This window comes from Gambusia affinis, linkage group LG14, assembly GCF_019740435.1.
Source record: "Gambusia affinis linkage group LG14, SWU_Gaff_1.0, whole genome shotgun sequence".
NCBI classification, from domain to species: Eukaryota; Metazoa; Chordata; class Actinopteri; order Cyprinodontiformes; family Poeciliidae; genus Gambusia; species Gambusia affinis.
In genome coordinates, this window is record NC_057881.1 from 1,242,245 (window position 1) to 1,263,549 (window position 21,305).

The window sequence follows — 21,305 nt, forward strand, 5'->3', positions numbered from 1 at the left end:
AGAACCGTTTCATCGGATCCCTCAGTTCCTGAACCACAGAAGAAAGACAGCAGGAAACGCTGCAGCAGCAACAGGCTGGATTCCTGCAGGCTGGCGGAGAAACGGCTGGATCCTGGTCAACCGGCATGGAGAAAGTCATCAGCTGCTTCCGGTGGAGACCGGAAGCTGTGACCAGGCTCATCTGCTTCCCCTGGGCAGGTGGGGGCTCCATCCATTACGCCCGCTGGGGGAACGTCCTGAACAGCTCCGTGGAGGGTAAAGCTCCTTCCTGCAGGACCAGCACTGCACTTTGCACCTTCAACATGTCGGAGAGCTGCTGCGGGTTTAACTTTAAGCCAGTTTGTGGATTTAAAATACATCAAAATACATAATTAATCTGCTGCTCAAAGATAAATCTACCAAAGACACAGAAACAGTTTCCTACCAGCAGCAACACGTTTACAGAAGAGCGCAGAGTAACCAAAAATGACCTGTACTCACGTAAGAGTAGCACTGCTTCAACGTATTTTAACCATGCAAAAGTAAAGAGAAACCGTCCAAGAATTTCCTCAAGAGTAAAAAAGTATTTGGTAAAACTCAAATAGTGAGTAACTGATCAAATTATGACTCGTCTAATATTTTAAAATTACATAATCAGACAAACAAAAATGTTATGTTAATTATTGACCAAAATGACAATAATTTCTTTGTTTCTTTCTTTATTCAATTGAAGGTTTACAAAACAACCAACCAAATTATTGTTTTAAAATGTATACAGAAAATTAATTTAGGGAAAGCTAACTGTTAAAATGTTTTCAAAGTTAGCAAAAACTCTAAAGTGCTAAAGGTTGCATTAGCTCCTCTATTAGCGGAAGTGTAGCACCACTGCTTTTTTCCTGTTCTGAGCTTTATTTTAAATGTCTGCTTCCTTTGTGAACTGAGTAACGGAGCGCCGTTGATCCGTTTGGCTCCAGTGTTTGCGGTGAAGCTGCCGGGCCGGGAGAGCCGAGCCAGGGAACCGTTCTTTGACAACATGCAGCAGATCGTGGATGAAGTCATCTCGGCTCTGCTGCCCCTGCTGAAGGAGAAACCGTTTGCTATGTTTGGCCACAGGTGGGACATCTCACAGCCAGTGGACGTGGTAATGTGGAGTAGTTCTGAGTAGTCAGTGTGTTCATCCAGCAGTCCGGGATTTCAGAATCAGAGTGAAATTCTCCTGAAGGAGTTTAAATAAACAACATAATGATCTGTTAAAATCTTTCGGTTCTCTCAACAAACCACACATTTAATTTTTTATAAATACTTTTTCAGTTTTGGAGCTCTCACCAGCTTTGCTGTTGCAGAAGATCTGAAGAAAGTTCACAACTTGGAGCCGGTCCACATGTTCCTGTCTGGAGCTTCAGCTCCACATGTGAGTTCATCATAATTCTCGTTAGTTCCTGCAGGAACCAGAACCTGACAGGTGTGTAAAACCCAAATTTGAAAAATGTCCACCAGAAAAAGAAACACAAAGTAAAGAAAATATTTGCAACATGTTGGCTATGATTTGATACCAAAAACATTCACCTAATTGGCAATTTTAGGACAAAAAATAATTTTCAGTGATAACCATAGCAGCCATGTTGAAATATCAAAAATTACCAGTAAATCTAATGTTTTTCAGTGATAACCATAGCAGCCATGTTGAAATATCAAAAATTACCAGTAAATCTAATGTTTTTTGGATCTAATTATGTGTAATTTAACACCATGTGTGATAAATATTAGAACATGTAGTTCAGATATGCATTTTACTTGATGACCATCTTGAAAATGGCGGGCATTAATTTTGTAGTGACCAATGTTATTTTTGTCATAAAGTCCCTGAAAACATTTGTGCCAAGAACCAAGTTAGGTTTTTGTATCCGTGTCCGAAATCTTAAATTATTTCCTGCTCTCCATGAACTCGATGCTGTTTCCTCTTCTAGTCTGAAACTCGCCTTAAGGCTCCCAAACGAAGCGAGTTGTCGGACAGCGAGTTCCTCCGGTGGTTGGCGGCCGTCGGGGGAACGCCGCCGGAGCTGCTGGCGAACCCCGACGTTGTGAGGCTCTTCCTGCCGGCGCTGAGGGCCGACCTGCACGTTGTGGAGAACTACAGGTCTGTGCAGAGATCCCAGTTCAGTCCAGACTCACGTTTCACTGAACCGATTCCCTTCCTTTAGGTGCTCAGAACCAGACGCTCCAGTTCTGTCCTGTCCCGTTACGTGTTTCGACGGAAAGCAGGACGTTCCTCACGACTTACAGGGTGAGTCCTGATGGAAACTAACCCCTTCACACCTGAAAAAATGTCATTTTTAGTTCCATTCTGCATTGAAATGAAGAGAACAAATACATTTTTACAAGCTTTTCAAGAAAGTCTGAGTTTATACTCATAAAAAACATTTAAAAAATGAATAGGAGATTTAAAAAGCTATAAAATGCTTACAGATTTTTTTACTTTTTACTATTAGCTTTGAATCAGTAAAGTAAAGTTTGATTAAACTATATAAACTAATACTGAAATACAGCAATTACATGTTGCTTGCTGATGGATTCTACTTTTGGGAGAACTGTGATTGGCCGATACTTGCATGTGAAGCCGATCTTAAATACCTCAGCAAATATCAGGCTGACATGCACTTGAATTTATATTCTTGATGGACACTTCCGCCTCCATTTCTTGAAGAAACATGATTGTTTCCATGTCTGTCCTGAGCAGCTTGGAGGAACGTCACATCTGGAGATTTCACCGTCAGGATGTTCGACGGCTCTCACTTCTACCTGAAGGATGCTGGCAATGAAAAGATCCTGCTGGACTTCATCACCAACACTCTGGAGGCTGCAGAAATGCATTATCTATGACTAACATGGCTATTATATAGTCTGTAAAACTTGAGTTCAAACAGTATCACAACACAAAACGTTGGAAATCAGACGACATTTTATGTGAATATCCAGTGAAACTCTGAACTGGTTTGGTTTTAGGTTTGATTTACAGGAACTTGGTGCTTCAGCTGTTCTGCAGTTTAAAATACAGACAACAGGATGTTAAACTCCTTTTCAGTTTGTTTCACTGAAGATCATCAAAGGATGTAAGACCCTTTAAATCTGAATGAACAGCTGTCTCTGCGGTCAGTAATAATGGACGGTAAATCCAGGACTAATTTTTGTTTTTCCAATCAAAATCTCAGATTTTCTGGTGGTAATTTAAAAATACTTGCAAGGAATTTTGCAATATTTGTGCTTATGTCTGAGGTTAAGAGTGACTTTTTATTACTCACCATTTTGATCACAATATAGACTAGACATCAAGTTTGGGAGTTAGCATCACTTAAACCCAATATTTTTGTGGAAAATTCGCAATGAACCCAAGGTTATGGGTTAGCACCAGAAAAACTGGAGAGATTGATATAATTTTTGTCTGGAGTCCAAAGGGCCACCTAGAAAGCTATGGTGGGCCAGATTTGGCCCCCGGGCCCCCAGGCCTTGGGTTTGACACACATGCTCTACAGCTTGCTCCCACCATTCTCCTGAAAATGTCGGTACCTCCATCTACGTCCTTTAAAGAGGCAGTATCTTGTATTTTCCAGATGTCGTGTCATTGCAGAGCACAATCAAGTAACTTAAAATACTTGATTGTGCTCTGCAATGACTTAAAATAAATCTTTCTTCCTTATTTAACACCATGAAATTGGGCCTCTGTCTCTTCAAGAATCTCCTGCTCTTTCTGAAGCTCCACCTCCAGGAAGTCATTCCAACAACATGGCTCCGCTTTAACCCTTTAATGATTTTACCGGCGTTTCTCTGAGCAGCAGCTCCTACAATGAGATCAGCAGTTCCACCAGCTGTTTGCTAATTGGTGCTGGCTAGTCTGAAGGAGCTGAGTGGGGGAGGAGCTGCGTCTCGAAGGCGGGGCTAGGTCCACTGGGGCATTTTAAAGTTGAATGGTTGCCATGGAGATTAAAGAATTTAATCTCCAGGTTTGTTGTTGATGGAGTAACATCATATCACAACATAAAGTTAAAAAAGTCTATTTTTACATGATACTGGCCCTTTACTTGTACTTTCAGTACAAAACTCCCAGTATTGTTTAGAACAGGAAAACCCAAAGATTCAATCGGCCGCTTACAGATCCCACATCTGACACCAAATGTGATGAGGAAAGATGTCGTTTTGACACATAAACTCAAAAGCAGTAATTAATCTAAGAGATGGTGATGATTGTTTCAATGCTTTACAGACTTTTCATGCTTAGAGATATGAATGTTTGTGTGCATGATAACGAACCGTGTTGGTTCTCACCTGCAGAGAACATTTACCCAGTTTAAAATAAACTCCACCGAAACCAAAGCATTTTATTTCTAAAGGATAAATTCATTCACACATGGATTAAATTTGAAGTGCTGTCCTCTGAAATAAATACAGAAATGTGTCTTTATCATACATGAGACGTTTTTACAGCAGTTTTATATTAACCTCTCAGCAAAACATAATAAAACAAACAAAAATTCAGATCATAGATTTGATTTTATGTCCCTCTAATCATAAACCCTCCTTAAAACCATAACTTCCTTTATAAAGGTTTCTACGTCACATTCAGGGACAGGAAACTCCAGAAGCCAGTTTCAGTTGAGTCGCTGATTCTCCGGTCTGAAGTCATTTCCTGTTCCTGTGGGGCGCTACAGGTGGTCATCTTCTCTGTGAGGTGGGGGTGTTGGGAGGTCCCGGTCCTGGGCGGTCTCACCGGACCGCGCGTTGGTTCGCAGCGAAGACAGGCTGCGGAGGTATCCAGGTGTCCTCACCTGGGCGCGCTCCGACGGCGCCACCGGGTTCACCTCCAGCTCGGCGTCCGCCAGCCAGGGGGGGATGTGCAGCGGCGAGGAGGGGTCCAGGTCCGGCATGAAGGCGGGGTTCTCGATTCCAGCTGCAGGGGAAACGCAGAAACCGGATCAGAACTATTTTACAAGGTAAAGGAACGGATGGTGCCGATGATCTACCTCCGGCTCTGTAGCTGACTCTCGTGGGGAAGGAAGTATCGTAGCCTGAAGCGCTGTCTCCTTCTGAGAACTCAAAATCTGGAAAACATTTTCAGATTTGTTTTTAGAGAACATGAAGAAAAAATACCTTACCTTTGACTTTGAGTGAGAAACTCCTGTCTTAGTGAGGAGAGAAGGTGTGAATTGTCGCTAGCTACTCGTCGCTAGCTACTCGTCGCTAGCTACTCGTCGCTAGCTACTCGTCGCTAGCTACTCGTCGCTAGCTACTCGTCGCTAGCTACTCGTCGCTAGCTACTCGTCGCTAGCTACTCGTCGCTAGCTACTCGTCGCTAGCTACTCGTCGCTAGCTACTCGTCGCTAGCTACTCGTCGCTAGCTACTCATTGCTAGGCGTAGTCGACCCGTTTGCTATGTGTGGTCACTAGCGAATGCTAACTAGCATTAGCATTTATAACAGATTGTGCTAGCTGCAGCGTACTAGAGAGCAATGGGTAGGAGGACAGAGGATAAGAGGCGCCACACAACACTGTAATTAACAACGCTAAGCCCCGCCTCCTGTCTCTGGTTGGTTGTTCCTAGTTGGGAAAAGCAGAGGATCTTGATTTCTGTCACAGATTATCTGTCTCAAACTGAACAACAGAGTGACGGTTTTAACAGATACATAAAAAGATATATTTTTTAATAAAAGTGACACTGCAGCTTTAACCAGCAGCACCAAACCGATTAAACTTCTTCAGTTTCTTTCTGTCTCAGGTTGTATTTGGGTTTTTAGATCTCGGTACTTGAAATGTTAAACTGGTGGAGTTGGTTTCAGATGCTAACCTTCGTCCCCAGAATGGTACGGTTTATTTCTCCCGTTTGACATCTGCAATGGAAACAGAAAAGTTTTACTTTAAATGTTTATAAATAAGCACAGCAGAGGAAGCTCTTGAAGCATGTTTCCTGTTAAATCAAGGTGAGAGCTGGACCTTCGGCTGCGGCTCTCTCTTGGTGTGCTTGGTTATGGTCTTCGGTGGCGCCACGCCCATCTTCCCGGACTTGAAGGACTCCAGGCGGCTCCTCATGGTTCTCTGGAAGATCTCCTGCACCTCGTTTTCATCCTGGTTGATGTCCAAGTGGCTGCGGCTGTAGCGGTACCGGTGCTGTGGGCCAGAAAGCGTCAGAAATGAGGACGGATTTGGTGTTTGGGGCTTTTGAGCCGCAGCTCCAGCCTGCTGGACGGTCTACCTGCTTCCGGCCTTTGTAGAGATGCTGGTCCAGCAGGTGGTGAGAGTCGATGCCCTCTGCTTCTCTGAGGCCCCTCATGTTCTGCTCGTGCATCTCCAGACTGACCGACGGCACCAGGTCTCTTCTGAAACAGGATCGTTACTGGGCTTATTTATGCTGCTTTACACGAGGAAAAGGGAATTTCTGTCAAAATCTGAGCAGTTTAGTTTCTTTCATTACCTTTTTATTTGTAGTAAGATGTAAATTTTCAGTCAAGTTAATTGTAGGATCTAAAATAATTCTTTACAAATCTGGACGCTGATATTTACAACAGCCATTATAGATATTTTAAAATATGGAAGATCTCATTTCTGCCAAAATACTCAGAAGAAATTTTCTGGAAAAAAAACAAGGACATCTCTGAGCTTCAACAGTTGAACATTTGCAAGAAAAGCTCAGATATTGAGAATAAGCTCAGAAACTTTCTCCAAAAAACATTAAAATTTCTGAGTTTGAGAAGTAAAACTGAAAACATATTTCTGCACCGAACAGTCGTTGATCTTCAGAGACTCATCTAGAGCATTAGGAGACCCGAGGGACATCTGGAGGTTTGGAAGGAAAACCTGAAGGAAGCGTTTAGAGTTGTTCTCTCACCTCAACGCTGAAGCTCCGCCCTGATCATTGGTCATATCCGCCATGATGTCTGGCATCGCCTTTTCGTAGTCTTCCCCAAACTTCTTCTTGAAGTCAACAAATGCACTTTCGTTGCGGATGAACTCCAGGGAGCCTCTGCGCTCACCCTGAAATAAACGAGAGCAGGATGATGTTTCACCACCTTCAGGCTCCTGGCGAACAGCTGCGCCCGTCAGACAGCGGCGGCTCGGCGGACAACGCCCTGCGGACAGAGGGACGTCCTCACCTCTTTCACGTACTCCGTCGCATCCTGCAGGTTCAGCTGGTGGAAGACGTTGTAGAGGTGGTCCTGCTTATCCCTCACAGACGGCTTCAGTAACAGCCTCGACATCCACTTCTCCTCGAAGTTCCTCCACCTTCAAACCAGAATCCACTGTAACTCCTGAGGTTAACGAGGGTTTAAGATAAATCCGTCGCCTGTACTTACTTATTCCTCATGTAGTTGTCTCCTATTTGTCCTGAAATGTCCTCAATAGCAATCAGCATGTGATCAAACACCTTAGACAAGACAAATGACAGACTTTGTAGCATCTCAATCAGAGATCTTCAATGTGGAGCTTGTGAGATTTCTGATTGGACATTTTTTGAAGATTATTTTTAAATTTCAAAGTTATAACTAAATATACATGAACATAAATCCAACATGTAATAAATTACTAAAATTAAATGTGACACACATTGTTTTGTTTTATTGATAATTTAAGAATTTAACAAACATTAACAGAAATAAAAGAGCTGGCACTATATTGAATTGAGGCGTAATGCCTACTTACACCACAGGGTGGCAGTGCTTCCCGCGCATTTTTCCCTGCTTTGCCCTCACAGTTGAACGAAGAAGGGCATTAGAAGTAAACCGCCTCCATCTTGTTTTAGTTTAGCTGCAGGTTTATAACATCCACCAAGCGCATGGGAATAATTCCCAAAACGTTTTTAAACATATGAAACGTGTTATTTCATTAAATAGTCTTATACTGACTATGTTTTTAGGAGAGAAATAACTGTTCTACTGGGTTAGCAATTTGACCTAGCATGCTAGCTGCTATGATAGCTTAGGGACATATGTTTATATTGTTGGGGATCCCAGGGTGAAAATGTTGAACTCAGACTTTCATTTAGATATTTACCTTGTTCTGTACTTTTTGTATGAGCATGACCTCAGTAATTTCAGCTCGCTTCACTCTCAGCCACTGAACCAAAGGTTTCATCGTCACTCCCTGCAAGTCAGAAATGTACAAAACAGGATGACAATCAAGGCAACACAAGGTGCTTAGAGATTAACTAATAACATATTTATTAGCCATCTGTAAGGGGAGCCTTACTGTAAAGTGGTACCATTTTTGTAAAGCAAATTATCATTTTTGTACTTTCCTTTTTCCCCCCACAGAATAAATTATAAAGGCTGGATTTCCCTTAATTTTTAATGTGAGGTTAAACTGCTGCGATAATATAGAAATGTATTGTTTTAATATCTTTTAACCACTTTTTAAAACCCCTGTTGGAGAATTACTTTCTGATTTGTAAGAACTTTCTGTTGCTGACTGGATGGATCAGATGCATGAAGGAGTAGATCCAGAAAGTTGTGTTTATGTATTTTTGGAGCAGAGAAGATGAAAGTGTCTGAATAAGGGATGGTTTGAAGGGACTGTCATGTGACGAGAAACAACCAACCAACTCTGATCGCTCACCTGGAGAATCACGGTGAAGTAGACGACGAGGAGAGTCGTGCATATCATCAGGTTCTTCTCCTTTATCTTCGCCTCATTCAGATTCACTGCCAGTCCATAAGCCACAGCCCCTCGCAGGCCACCGTAGCCCATAATTATCTGGTCAACGAAACTTATCGGGACGAGTCGGTACCTGTTCAGGATCCAGGTGAGGAGAAACACACCTGAAACATAAGCAGGAAGGGTCAGGTCCACGTCTGGTTCTTTTTCCTCTCAGACACAACGAAGGCCAGAAACTCACCGATGAATCTGTAGATGAGGATGAAGAGCAGCGTGAGGAGGATGAAGCCCGTGTTCCAGACCCAGATGGCCTTATCGATGGCGGAGATGCCGAGGAAAACAAAGATGATGGTTTCCGAGCCGTTGGCGAAGACCTTCATGGCGTAACGGACAGTTTGGATGGATTTTTCGTCCATGTTGGAGTTCATGTACTTCTGGCAGCAAATGCCGCAGAAAACGACCCTTCGGCACAAAAACCAAAACTCCTTAGCTTCACGTCCATGGTGCTGATTGATCTATAAAACAGATTTCTCACGAGAGGATGGATGACAGTGACAGCATCTCGGCGGTGAGGTAGGCCAAGTATCCCAGGACGAAGATGAAGCCCGGCTCAATGATCTGGATGTTCTTGGTGCATCTGCTCAACAGAGACATCAGCAGGCCGAACACAAAGCCCAGCAGGGAACCGCCGAACGCCACCACAAAGAAGGAAACTGTTGAGAAAAATAGACGACATTCAGGATATCCCAAATCACCAGATCAGATTGTTCCCAGATAAAAACTCATTAAATGTCTCACCTATTCCCTTGATGATCTCCTTAGCGTCGATTGCACCTCCTCCAAGAGACACAAACGCGTCGAAGACGTTGAAAAGCACCTAAAAAAACGGGAAACAACGGGTGAGTGTTGGTTTAAAGTCTGGGAACTCGGATGAAGTACAGGAGAAAAGAGGCTAAAGCCGTGTACACACTCTGTCGTTAAAAAACACACATCTCCACTACAATGTTTAAAAAAATAATATCCAAAAAAACAAAGATTGTGATTCTGAATGTTTTGTGAAAAAACTTGGAAAATAACTTTACACTTAATTTTTTTTCCTCGTCTATAATAATTCAAAAATTTTTGCATTTTTTCTTGCTAATTTTGGACTTTTGTCAAATGTCCTTAAAAGTTTTCCTCGCAATTCTTTTTTACTTTTGAAACTTGAAAACTGTCAGGTTTTTACCAGAAAATTTTTGACGTTGGAGCTCAGAAATTTTCATTTTTTTCTATAAAGCTTTCTAAGATTAATTTCAAACTTTCTGAGAGTTTCTAGCAAATTTTTGACTTTTTGAGCTCAGAAATGTCGGAGTTTTTCTAGAAAATTTCTGAGATTAATCTCACAATTAATGGGGAAATGTATTCTTTTTTCTATCTACAAAACCTTTCTACGATGCCGTAGAGACGTTTCTATCTACATGAAGACACAAGTCTGTCCCTGAGTGTTTTAAACATGCCAAACCCATAGGGGGCAGTGTAGTGCAACGCTTAAACCTGTCAACCAATCAGAATCCTTCAAAGCAACCCACACTTCAGAGCAGCTATGTGGTTATATATATTATTTATTTTAGATTGTATTTTTCTCAAATCTCCACTTCATTCAGAGGTATTTTAGTGATATTAAACAAGGTTTACATATGGTTTATACAAAAAATCCATAAAGAAGTCTTAGATTTGGTAGCAGGTCTGCAGCTACGTGTGGACATGTACGAACCACCGTCACGCCGTCGTTGAGCAGCGACTCTCCGAACACCAGGATGAAGAGCACCTCGTTGACGTGAACCTGCTCAAACACGGCGATGACGGCGACAGGGTCGACGGCGGCCATCAGGCTGCCGTACAGCAGGTACTGCAGCAGCCCGATTTCAATGTTGCCTGCAAGACAAGAGTCAGGGGAAAATCACATGAAAATTATCCTTCTAAAATGAGACTTCTCCTCAAATTGTATTTAGTTATTTTATAGGACTTTTATTTTATTTTTTTAACATAATTTTAGTTTTGGTATAATTTTTAAAAATAGTTTTCTGGAAGGTGTTAAAGAGAACTTCAAATTCCAATTTGAACTTTCTTGTGCTAGTTTTCATAACATTTCAAATTAAAATACATAAAGGTAATTATTTGCTTATTTTTGTTGTCATTTTAAAATTCAAAATCTGAAATCCACATTTTATCATTTTTTTGGCCCCAAAAATAAAAAAGTATAGATTTTATTTTGTATTTTAAAGCAAAAATCAACAAGAATTGTCTGCTTTTGATTTTCACCTACTCTTTGACTTGAAAGAATAGGCGGTAACAGCTGTTAATTAACCCATTTACCAGCTGATCCAATAGAAACTCTAGTTACCCATGGCTCCGCCCTGGTGGCACCCCCACAGCGACAGCCCCAACGTGGCGGCGTTCCAGACCGTGCCGATGACGGCGTGAATCAAGATGGCGCCCAGGTTGGTGAAGAAGAGCTTGTTGGGCATGCTGTAGCCGGTGTCCAGCATGATCGGCGGCAGCAGGTAAAAGAAGAAGACGGTCGGGGTGAGCTTGAAGGTCTGGACCTTGTCCGCGCCCCAGACTATCCCGCCCAGGATGAAGCCGAAGCAGATGAGCAGGGCGCTTTCCGGGATGTAGTTGGTGACGCTGTGGTTGGCCTCGATGACTGGAGGGAAACAAAGGTCAGAGGTTCAGTCAGACACATTTCTTTTGAAATGAAAACACAACGAGGTCTGTGGTTCACAGCTGATTTCAAACCAATAATTATGTCATCAGCTTACACCGTCTTTGTTTATTTATTCTGAACAGAAATCAGCACGCAAAGCAGGCTGTTCTTCTTTTAGGACGGTTGCCAAGCAACGTTTAGATGCGCATTACTGCCATCTACTGGAGTGGAGTACGGGTCAGGATGGTAAATACGGGTTACATTTTTAAACTAAATTAATAAAACAAAGTAAAAAAACAGAAAAATAACAGCAGGCTGTTATTAAGGTTCCTGTGTTTTATCTGAACTGTAAGGTGGAATATTAGGGCCAGTAGGAGGAAAAAAGGACATTTATATTTAAAAAACTGAAAAATTAATGTCTGAGCTTGCAAAGTCAGAAAATTGCAAGAAAAAACAAATCTGAAATTTTGAGTTTCTTTAAAAAAGAAACATGAAACGTTCTGGGTTTTAAAGGTCAAAAACTGGTTAGAAAAAAGATTTCAAGATTTTTTTTTCTGTAATTTATCTCAATTTCTAAGTTTTTTTTTTTCTAGCAAATTTTTGACTTTACAAACTCAGAATTAAGATTTTAAGTTTAAACACGTAGCTTCCTGTGAATCACCAGTTTAGCTTGCTGAATATTTAGTTAGCAAGCTAAAACCATAAACATCTGGAGCAAACAAACAGACACATGTAGATGTACAAAATAAAAAGTAATGTGTTATAACTGTTACAGTGATGTGAGATTATTTTCTGCTGGGTTCCAGCCGGAGCTGAGAGATGAACCGTCTGCAGCAGGTGGCCCCCATGCAGCTGGGGGTCAGACGTTTCTGACATGTTTTTATATTTAAACACACTAACATGACAAATTGATCAAACGATGTATAAAATAATGTTTCATCCAAAAATGAGCAGATTCAATGTGGGAACAAAAGTAAATGTTAAAAGTTCAGGATTTTATGTAAAATATCGGAGTGTTGGCAGCAGCAGCAGCTTTATCAAAGCATCTCTTTCACTCAAACCTTTTTAAAGATGTGAAACAGAAACTTTCTGATTCCTGAGGCAGGACTTTCAGAGGACAGGTTTGAGTTTGTACTGTAACTGAACCGCGTAGCAACAACGTCTGTCAGGTTGCAAATCATCGACTGTTGGTCCTGGACGCATCAATTTGTTCAGATTTATGATTAACCAGCCAGAAGACGAATGAAACCATTCAACTTTTCCCTTTGCAAAATATTATTTCACCTCACCAGGTGTGACTGAAGGTTTTGTTTCTAAAAAAAGAACAAGTGTGAATAAAGTTTAATGGAAACAATGTTTCTTATACAACATTTATTTATTTTTTTGGTATATTTATGTTGGTTTGTTTATGAGAGAGCAAAATAAATGAAGAATATTCTTATTTTTGTTGGTACCGTTTCGGACCCTTTACTTACGGAGTTTGCCAAAGAAGCACACCATTACCCACAATGCAACGAGGTAGGGGGTCTCCACATGGTGCCATTTAAAGGAGACGATGGGGATTCCGGTGGCGTTGTGTCCGCCGCCGTGTTCATGATGGGATTCCTGCGGCGCCGCAGACGAGACGCAGCACAGCAGCAGAACCAGGATCTTCATCGGGACAAATCAGAACCGCAGGAACCGTTCTCCGGTCCTCCTATCTGCCGTTCATCACCTGCCTCCTCATTCCTGAAGCGTCGCGGGCTCAGGGGCGTTCCCGACCCGGACCGCAGCTTTTTGTAGCGGAACCAGCGGTGGGAGTGACGGAGCGCTCTGGTTACTCAGTCACTCCTCGCTCCGTCGCTCTGTTTGCTCTTTCCGGTCCCAAACAGATTTTTCAGTTTTACAGAGACAGAGTTTTGTATGATGGAGCAGAGGTCAGAGGTCACTGGTTTGGAGCTGGACGGACGTCCGTTCAGGAGGTATTTACGTCGTCTTCGCCTCAGTAATGATTGACCTTCATGTTTCTCAATCTTGGCTCAAGACTCTCTGGATGTGAGTGAAATAATTTCACAGCTTCCAGAAGAAACTGCAGAGATTTTTACATTTTAATTCTTCATTCATTCAGAGTTTCATCAAAGAAACCAGAACTATTTACGTTCTAACTTCAGTACTTTTGGTCTAGTTTCTAGTAGAAATGACTTGACATTTAGACAAAATGACTTCTAACTAGATTTTAAGGAAGAAATAGGAGCTTTTTTAAAAAGAAAATAATTCCATAATATTTTAAAAAGTACTAGTTGCATTGGCAGATTAAAGAGAAATGATCTCTTTAGTTAAAGAGACTAAAGAGTGAAACAATCTGGCTGTGAACTGGTACTTTTTCATCTGAAAAGTACTTTTGTTTGACTGGGTTTGTTGCGGTACCAGCTGGCTGACCCGGTTTGTTCTGTTTGGACCGACAGAGCCGTTCTGTTGGAGCAGAACAAAGAGCAGCGCTCTCACCACACAGACAGGATTTGTTCTCACGCTGGACGGAAGAACTCCTCAGAACCAGAACAACCTTTGAGTCGACGCACCGTGTCGTCTGGAGTCGGTAGTTCTGTTGGACCCGGCCCAATATCAGTATCAGTTAAAAACCATAAATCAATATTAAACAGGAGAGTTGAAACAGAAATCACTCAGATTCTGAAGGTATGGATGAATGGATGGATTTGTGATCCACCAGGTCAGAAAAGTGCAGGTAACATGTTAGCTACTCATAACTAGTTGACAGAACCCCATTAAAATGCTGAGCGATTCGTCCGACCAGGCGGTTCTTCTGGTTTTAATGTTTAAAGTCACATTTAACTCATTATTCTCCATGGTTTCAAAGGAAAACATGAAACATCACGTAAAGTCGGAACGGCGGGAACAAAAACAGACGACAGACCCGACGGGTTAACCAGTAACTCCAGACTGGAAGGCCAGAATCCCAGAATAAAGTCACCGGAAGACGGAGGAAGGGGACACGTAAAGTTAACGAGTCGGACTCGTAAATGTTTGAAATTCTGTTTATAGATCAAAACATAGAAATCAGGTTTCCACACTGTAAAAACACAAAATCTGACCACGTTTGTTCTGGTTTGTAGTTCAGATCTGCTAAAATAAAACAAAAGTCACTTTTCAGCAGAATATATGAGCTTTTATTACCAATAAAAAGTTCTGCAGATTATTCTGTTAGAACATCGAAAAATGCCTTGTTAGAATTAGAACTAGAACTTTTTCATCAATATTAAGGAATAATTTATTTTAAACAAGCTAATCAGCTGTCTTAAACAAGCTGTCTTGTTGAAAAGTTGGTTGTTAGTTTTTGTCTTATTTTAGGAGTTTTATTTCACTAGAAACTAAAACAAAAGTGACTTGCTAAGATGTTGTGTTTTTGCAGTGCAGAGCTCTGACTCTTCCTTTCACCCCGACTGGCGTCAAATACAGTAAAAACTGATAAATGAACTGATATTTAATCAACATTTAGCCTTTATGTGTAAATAAGACGTCCCTGCTCAGAGTACAGTAGCTGTCAGAGCTCCTCTGTTTCACCTCTGTGGCGGTTATGCAATGATTGAAAGCCTAGTTAAAGGCCGGCCACTGTTCTGCAGCTTATTAGTTAATAAAACGTTAAAGGCGTTCATGCTCAGTGGCACGGATCGCACTCGGATGATTTACAGCATTTAAATCACATGAAACCAACACATGAGGCGTCATGCAGCGGCTTCATCACACCCACAGGCCGGCACCTCTGAGGCCTAATGAGCAGTCAGTATGTTACCCGACACCTCCAGAAGTTTCCACTCAGAGGGGAGTTTACATGAGATCACATCCTAACAGTCATGTTTCTACATGACTGAGGAGCCTGGAGGTCCGCAGGGAGATACACACACACACACACACACTATGTAAGACAACTACTCCACTAATTAACCAAAAGAAATTTTAAATTAAATATTTTCTAGTTTAATTTTCTCAGCATTTTTGTCGTCTTGAGGAAGAAAGTGACAATAATTCATATTTTCCTCAGTCCAGATTCATTTGAACTGAACTCTGTTTCGGTTTGAATGTGAACGCCAAGTGGACCAGAAACCGCTCCAAAAGCAGGAAGTGGACTACAGCGCAGGGCATTCTGGGTAAATCCAACCAAAGCTAACATGTTAGCCTAGCGCTAGCAGCAGAAATGTCTCCTGGTCTTCAGCCAAAGACTAAAGAGAAATCCTCCAACACTAAAATCTGACGCCTCCATCTTGTTTCCATCTGATGAAGAAGGAAGTTGCTCTCAGTGTCTTCAGAGGTTTTTGTGTGGTTTCCTTCAGTGGTTGTTGGTGCAGCGCCCCCACAGGCCAGGAGGGGAACAGGTTGGTTTGACTCAGAACCACAGCAGATGATGGAGTTCTGGTTCTAATAGAACTGGGTCGACCGGACCTTTGGGAGGAAAATGCTTCCTGCAGTTTTTTCCTGATGTAAATGTGAATCCCAGAACAATCAGATATAAATGGAACAAATGTAACTTCAGTTGGAGTTTTTTCCAGACCCGTCTTTAGAACCTCCAGGTCCTGTTAGATGGACCTGACTGCCCCACTGGGACGTGGACGACGTGGACGACGTGTCGGCGCTCAGTACCGCCGGGCATCGCTCCGACCGCAGCCCGTATTTACGTCGGCCGGGCGAACGAGTCCCTCACCGCGACTCACACTCGTTCATTTACCTTGTCCACAGAAATGTGACCTTTTTGCGCCTGTTGTGTACACAAGGAGCCACTAATGGCTGTTTGAGGTCAGAGATGGAGAACACAGGAAGTCCACCTGCAGAGGTCATGCAGGATGTTTGACCTCTTGTTCCTGTTCTGCAGACACGTTCTGGCAGTTGTTACAAGAACGTGCCTGGTTTTGTTTTAACCTCTTATCGTTGATCTAACGGGCATTCAGCCATGAAAACGTCCAAAACTCGAGGGATGAGCCACAGTTGTGTCAACACACAACAGAGAAGTTTGCAAAGAAACAATTTGGGGTTTTGTTACCGGCTGTCTGAAAAAAACCCACCTTGTGTTTCTCTACCTGAAGAAGACACCAAACAGAAACACCAAACAGACTGAAAATCATCAGTAAAAACAATTAAAAAAGCCCAGAGTCCTGAAAACAACTTTGAAATATTCCTGGAAACGGTTAGAAGTCTTTAAGCCGTCCTGATCTGCTGCTCAGGCCTCTCAGACTTTTACAGGAACAGTGAAGGACAAGTTGGCACTAAAGATTTCTGGAAACTCCGCGGAGCTGCAGCCTGGAGAGAGAAACTCCTGAATCCTCAGATGTTTCAGACTGAACCAGATTTATAAACCCTGGAGAAACGACTCGGGTGGAAAAGATCAGTTACACTGAAGAATCATAAATATTAGGTATGCGAAGCCTCACGGACTAATTTTAGACATTAGTTCTGCTAATGGTATTAAATAGGTACTAATTAGTACCTATTTAGGTACTAAACAGTTGTGCTAATCCTAAAGCGCAAATTATAAATATTGGCTGTTCTAATATTTATTCAATCAGAAAGCAGGTTATCTGATTTAATTAACAAATTTAATGAGGGGAAGCCAAGTGCGCTAAACATTTTCAAAGTTAGCAAAAATGCTAATGTGTCAGATGAGCAGTTAGCTAATGCTATCAGCGTTAGCGGAGGTGAGCCCTCAACATTTCATTTTAAATCCAACACCTGCGTTTCCATAAGAGAAATGATCGGCTTCTTAAAGCTAACATCATCATCCTCAGTGAATGATGAAGGTTCAAAGATCCGTCAGTGATCCCAGAAACGACCAGAACCAGAACTTTCCTGGGTTTACTGCTTCCACGTTTATTTCAAATCTGAACGTTGACCAGGTGATTTTTAATGTTTAAAGTTCTGCATTTTCAAATTTAACACTAAATAAAAACTCCTTTATCTCTTACTTTCAGTAAAAATAAAAACTACTCAAAGAATCATTTTGAATCATTTTATTTGTTTTAGCTTGTTGCAGAAATTAAGTAAAATTAATAAATGCATGTCAAACTTTAAACGATGCCCTGAACACTGTAAAAGTTTAAATGTCTTAAATATAATTTGAAAAACAAATGAGCTAAATCAGAAGTTGTTTTGACAGACAGGAGACCTGTCCAGGTGACCCCGCCTGTCCCAGGTGACCCCGCCTGTCCAGGTGACCCCACCTGTCCCAGGTGACCCCACCTGTCCCAGGTGACCCCACCTGTCCCAGGTGACCCCACCTGTCCCAGGTGACCCCGCCTGTCCCAGGTGACCCCGCCTGTCCCAGGTGACCCCGCCTGTCCAGGTGACCCCACCTCTCGCCCGGATCGCAGCTGGAGAGGAACCAGCAACCCTCCCGACCCCCTCAGGGACCAGGTGTTAGAAGATGGATGGATGGAAGAAGTTGTTTTGGTTTTTGTCTATAAAATGTAGATAATTGTCAGTGGTGGAAATTAATTTGAATTTCTGCACTAATATATGTTTGCTATTGGTTGGGAATATTTTAATTCTCTTTAATTCTGCTCAGTCCAGTTTTTTTTAAGCTCTTCTGTCTGTTTGTTTGTTTTTTGATGATTTTTGTGTAGAAAGTTTTACATATTTGGAGAAACTTTTACTTCTTTCTGACATTTTGTGGACATAATGTAGAAAGTTTTACTTTTCTTTCGTACCTGACGGAGAGCGTTTTATGTCTTTGTGATGTTTTTTCTGGACTCACCCAGTTTGCAGAGCCAGGACACCAGGATCCAAAGCGCCACCAGGTACGGCGTTTCCACATGGTGCCATTTCCACGTTACGATGGGCAGAGTCTGGATGGCGGCCGACTCGCCGTGCCCGGGCGCAGTGGTCTCGTTCCCGGTGCTGGAGGCCGCCGTGGTTCCGCTGGAGGCCGCCGTGGTTCCGCTGGAGGCCAGGCCGGAGGCCGCCATCAGCAGGCACAGGAGCAGCGCCGACCTCCATCGCTCCGCCATGTTTGCTGGAAAAAGTCTGCTTCCTTTCAGCTGCTCAGATCCACACTCTCATTCCTCCTGACCTTTGACTTCCCTCCGAACATCCAGGCGCTGCTTCTCAGAGAGCATGGCGGCCCGCTTTGTGGCGTCCTGCCAGCCGGGATCGGGTTTTGTACCACAGGTGAAGCTCAGCCCATCCTGAGGCTCCACCTCCTCCGCCCACGTCGGACCCGGACCGGCTTGTTTGGCCTCAGAGACTCAACTGATGCTTTTGTTTCTGTGTAAACTGAGAATCAGGTTAAATTGCTCAGGGTTGTTAATTATGGCTTTAGTTTTATTTCATTGTGACTTTTTGTCTGATTTGTTCATTTCAGTTCATTTTTACAGTGTTTGGTGGTTTCATTAGTGAAGTATTCACTAATAACACTAATAACTAAGTCTTATTTCTTTGGCTTTTCTGAATTTTGCAGATTTTTAAAAGGTTGAATTCTGCAGGTAACATTGATAATGTTAACCATTTTCAAAACTTTTATTTATTTAACTGTTGATCAACCAACTGACTGGCCTTTTCGCCCAACGTTTTCTGCCGCCATTTTGTGGCCTAAATGTGTGAAACGCCGTCAGCTGATGTAAACAAACGTCACAGAAGCTTCAGAGGCTGATAATCAGATTCTGTTTTAGTTTGTTAAATGCACAATGTGGTTCCAGTCAGTCGTAGTTTTTCCCCATTAATTAATTTTTCATTTCAGGGAACCAAAATGTTTTCCCAGTTTCAGTTTTTGTAAATCTGTTAGTTTTATTTAACCATAATAACTTTGCAGAGTAAGAAGTTGATGTTGGACCTCAGCTACAGATCAGATGAGCTTCAGTTTGTGGAAGATAAATAAGTTTAAAACGTGATTCATGGTTTCCATCATCAGTATTTCAAAACACCTTGAGCAGAAACTGAAATCTTTCAGCTTTTGTTTCGTCTTTTCCCAGGAAGTCGTGTGTTGACGGTACAGCTCTGTTGACTGTTCATTAGAGAACCTGCTGCCTGGAGCCGGGTCGGACCGGAACCGGGTCGGACCGGAACCGGGTCGGACCGCAGCCGGGTCGGACGGGAACCGGGTCGGACGGGAACCGGGTCGGACCGGAACCGAGTCGGACCGCAGCCGGGTCGGACCGGAGCCGGTCCGAGAAGGCAGCTTGGCTCATGCAAGAGTGTTCAAAGTGAGGCGCGCGGGCCGTGAGCAGCACCTGGGCTGATTCCTTTTTTGCGTTTTGAGCCCTACTGGGCCAAAACTCAAGAGTAAATTATTAATTTAAAACTGCAGCTTGTAAATGATTTGCTTATAAAAAATGTTAACCACGACAGGAAGTGATACTGTGGTTTCCTTGTGTTGTCACGGTAACTAGTTGTTGACGTATTTTCTACAGGTACATCCAGATCTGCTCTTAGTTTCTGTAATAAAACTTGTTTGTGGTTTCAGACGAACCAAATCCTGAGTTTATTACTGAGGACAAACTAAATATTTTCTAGTTTTGTTCAACTGCCTTTCATTTAATAAGAACTCAATCAGGTTTATTTATACCGTTAGTGAGGAGAGTCAGTCTTCAAAATGCTCAATATTTTAAAACATAAAAAAAACAGAACAAAATGCCTCAAATGGAGCCTCTTTATTAGGACGGTAGAAAAAAATGATAAACAATAAGATTTTTCTATTGTTTGTTTAATTAAAATAGTTAATATGTAGTTTATTGAAATAAGATATTAGATTTAGTTCCTGTATTTTCGTGCAGTTTCCTGGTGCGGTTCATGCTGAGACGAGGCCGGTCCTGTGGCGCGGAGGGGCTTTCATTAGAGCGCCAGCATGTCGCTCTGCTGAGGAACGCCATGCAGCATCGGATAAACACGACCTCAACGCCGCCGCCGCCGCTGATCCGGCTCCAAAGAGACACATCAGGTGCAACAGCTGACCGACTGAGAATGAGCTCCGTCATGCTGAGTCACTGGGCAGGAAACACCTGACCAAGATGGCTGCTGGTTCCTGCCTGAGGGTCAGAAGGTCATCTGGAGAGCCTTCCAGCATTGACCTTTGACCTCTGCCTGGATTCTCTGGGAAATGAATCCATTTGATTCCCAGTTTGATTCCCATGAAAACTTTTTTATACCAGTAAAAACTCCAACCAAAGGGAAGATTTAAAATAAACTGTATTTGTGTTTGTGTGTTCTCCAGGGAAAGCAGAAATTAAATCAAATATTGAGAATGAATCCATTTACACACTGGATTTGATTCAAATGAAAACTTTTTTTATACCAGTAAAACTCAACCAAATGAAGATTTAAAATAAACTTTATTTTATGTGTTCTCCAGAAAGCAGTAATTAAAAACTAAACAAATATTGCCAAATGTATTTACAGATACTGGATTTGAATTTAAAGTTTCATAACATTTTTGATACAAGACTGAAATATTTTATTTTTTCTTTACAAATTAAAATATTTTCCTCCATCTGTCTTTAAAACATCTCCAGATCAGTCAGACTGGAGAGGTTTTCTAGTTTCTCAGCTGGATTCAGGTCTATTTTCACTTCACAATAAATCTTTGTGTTGGCAGCTCATGAAATCAGAATAAATTCAACATCTAGGTTCTGATTTAGATTAGACAAAAACATGCCAAGTTTTGTGAAAAAAACCCTTCTTTTTTTTACCATAATTAATAATTTAGAACCTTTTTCCACCTTTCATTGAACACAAACACTTTTCAGATAAACTACAAAACAACCAAATGAAAACTGTGTAAATGTATTTACAATATAAAGGTGTAGTTTAAATAATGAAGCCATAACAACAGAGACTGAAATATTTTATTTTTCTCTTTAGTCCACTTGAAAAAAAAAAACCAAAAAAAGACTCTCTTAATAAGTCTACAACTGAAATATTTTCCTCCATCTATCTTTAAAAATAAAGATCAAAAAGAGACTGGAGAGAGAGGTCAAAAAACTGTGGCTCTATTTCACTTCCAATAAATCTCTAACTTTGTGTTGGCAGC

At 41.9% G+C, this 21,305-nt stretch overlaps 2 protein-coding genes and 2 long non-coding RNA genes across 5 annotated transcripts; 3 read left to right on the plus strand and 1 right to left on the minus strand.

Annotated features, from left to right (window-relative positions):
• The first annotated feature begins 26 nt into the window (after positions 1–26).
• On the plus strand, positions 27–4,494 carry olah (oleoyl-ACP hydrolase). 2 transcript variants are annotated; one of them, XM_044139570.1, is made up of 6 exons: positions 27–198; positions 954–1,092; positions 1,291–1,390; positions 1,947–2,116; positions 2,181–2,263; positions 2,717–4,494. In XM_044139570.1, the coding sequence occupies exons 1-6, from the start codon at positions 126–128 to the stop codon at positions 2,857–2,859; spliced, it is 708 nt and encodes a 235-aa protein (XP_043995505.1). In that variant the 5' UTR covers positions 27–125; the 3' UTR covers positions 2,860–4,494. The 2 variants fall into 2 exon arrangements, with proteins under 2 accessions (XP_043995505.1, XP_043995504.1); XM_044139569.1 differs by having other exon boundaries at positions 28–255.
• Positions 4,321–18,437, minus strand: LOC122844275 (sodium/hydrogen exchanger 3-like). Its single transcript, XM_044139568.1, has 16 exons — positions 18,039–18,437; positions 11,000–11,302; positions 10,370–10,530; positions 9,415–9,493; positions 9,152–9,329; positions 8,858–9,078; positions 8,578–8,780; positions 8,017–8,106; positions 7,320–7,390; positions 7,119–7,248; positions 6,854–6,999; positions 6,221–6,344; positions 5,962–6,135; positions 5,816–5,858; positions 4,995–5,072; positions 4,321–4,921 (listed from the first exon to the last, which is right to left on the minus strand). The coding sequence occupies exons 1-16, from the start codon at positions 18,289–18,291 to the stop codon at positions 4,677–4,679; spliced, it is 2,499 nt and encodes an 832-aa protein (XP_043995503.1). The 5' UTR covers positions 18,292–18,437; the 3' UTR covers positions 4,321–4,676.
• LOC122844277 lies at positions 8,659–9,426 on the plus strand. The gene is made up of 2 exons (XR_006372845.1): positions 8,659–8,764; positions 8,834–9,426. It is a non-coding gene; the product is annotated as an uncharacterized LOC122844277 (long non-coding RNA).
• On the plus strand, positions 11,194–20,354 carry LOC122844278. The gene is made up of 4 exons (XR_006372846.1): positions 11,194–11,318; positions 11,446–11,548; positions 19,252–19,482; positions 20,053–20,354. It is a non-coding gene; the product is annotated as an uncharacterized LOC122844278 (long non-coding RNA).
• The last annotated feature ends 951 nt before the right edge of the window (positions 20,355–21,305 follow it).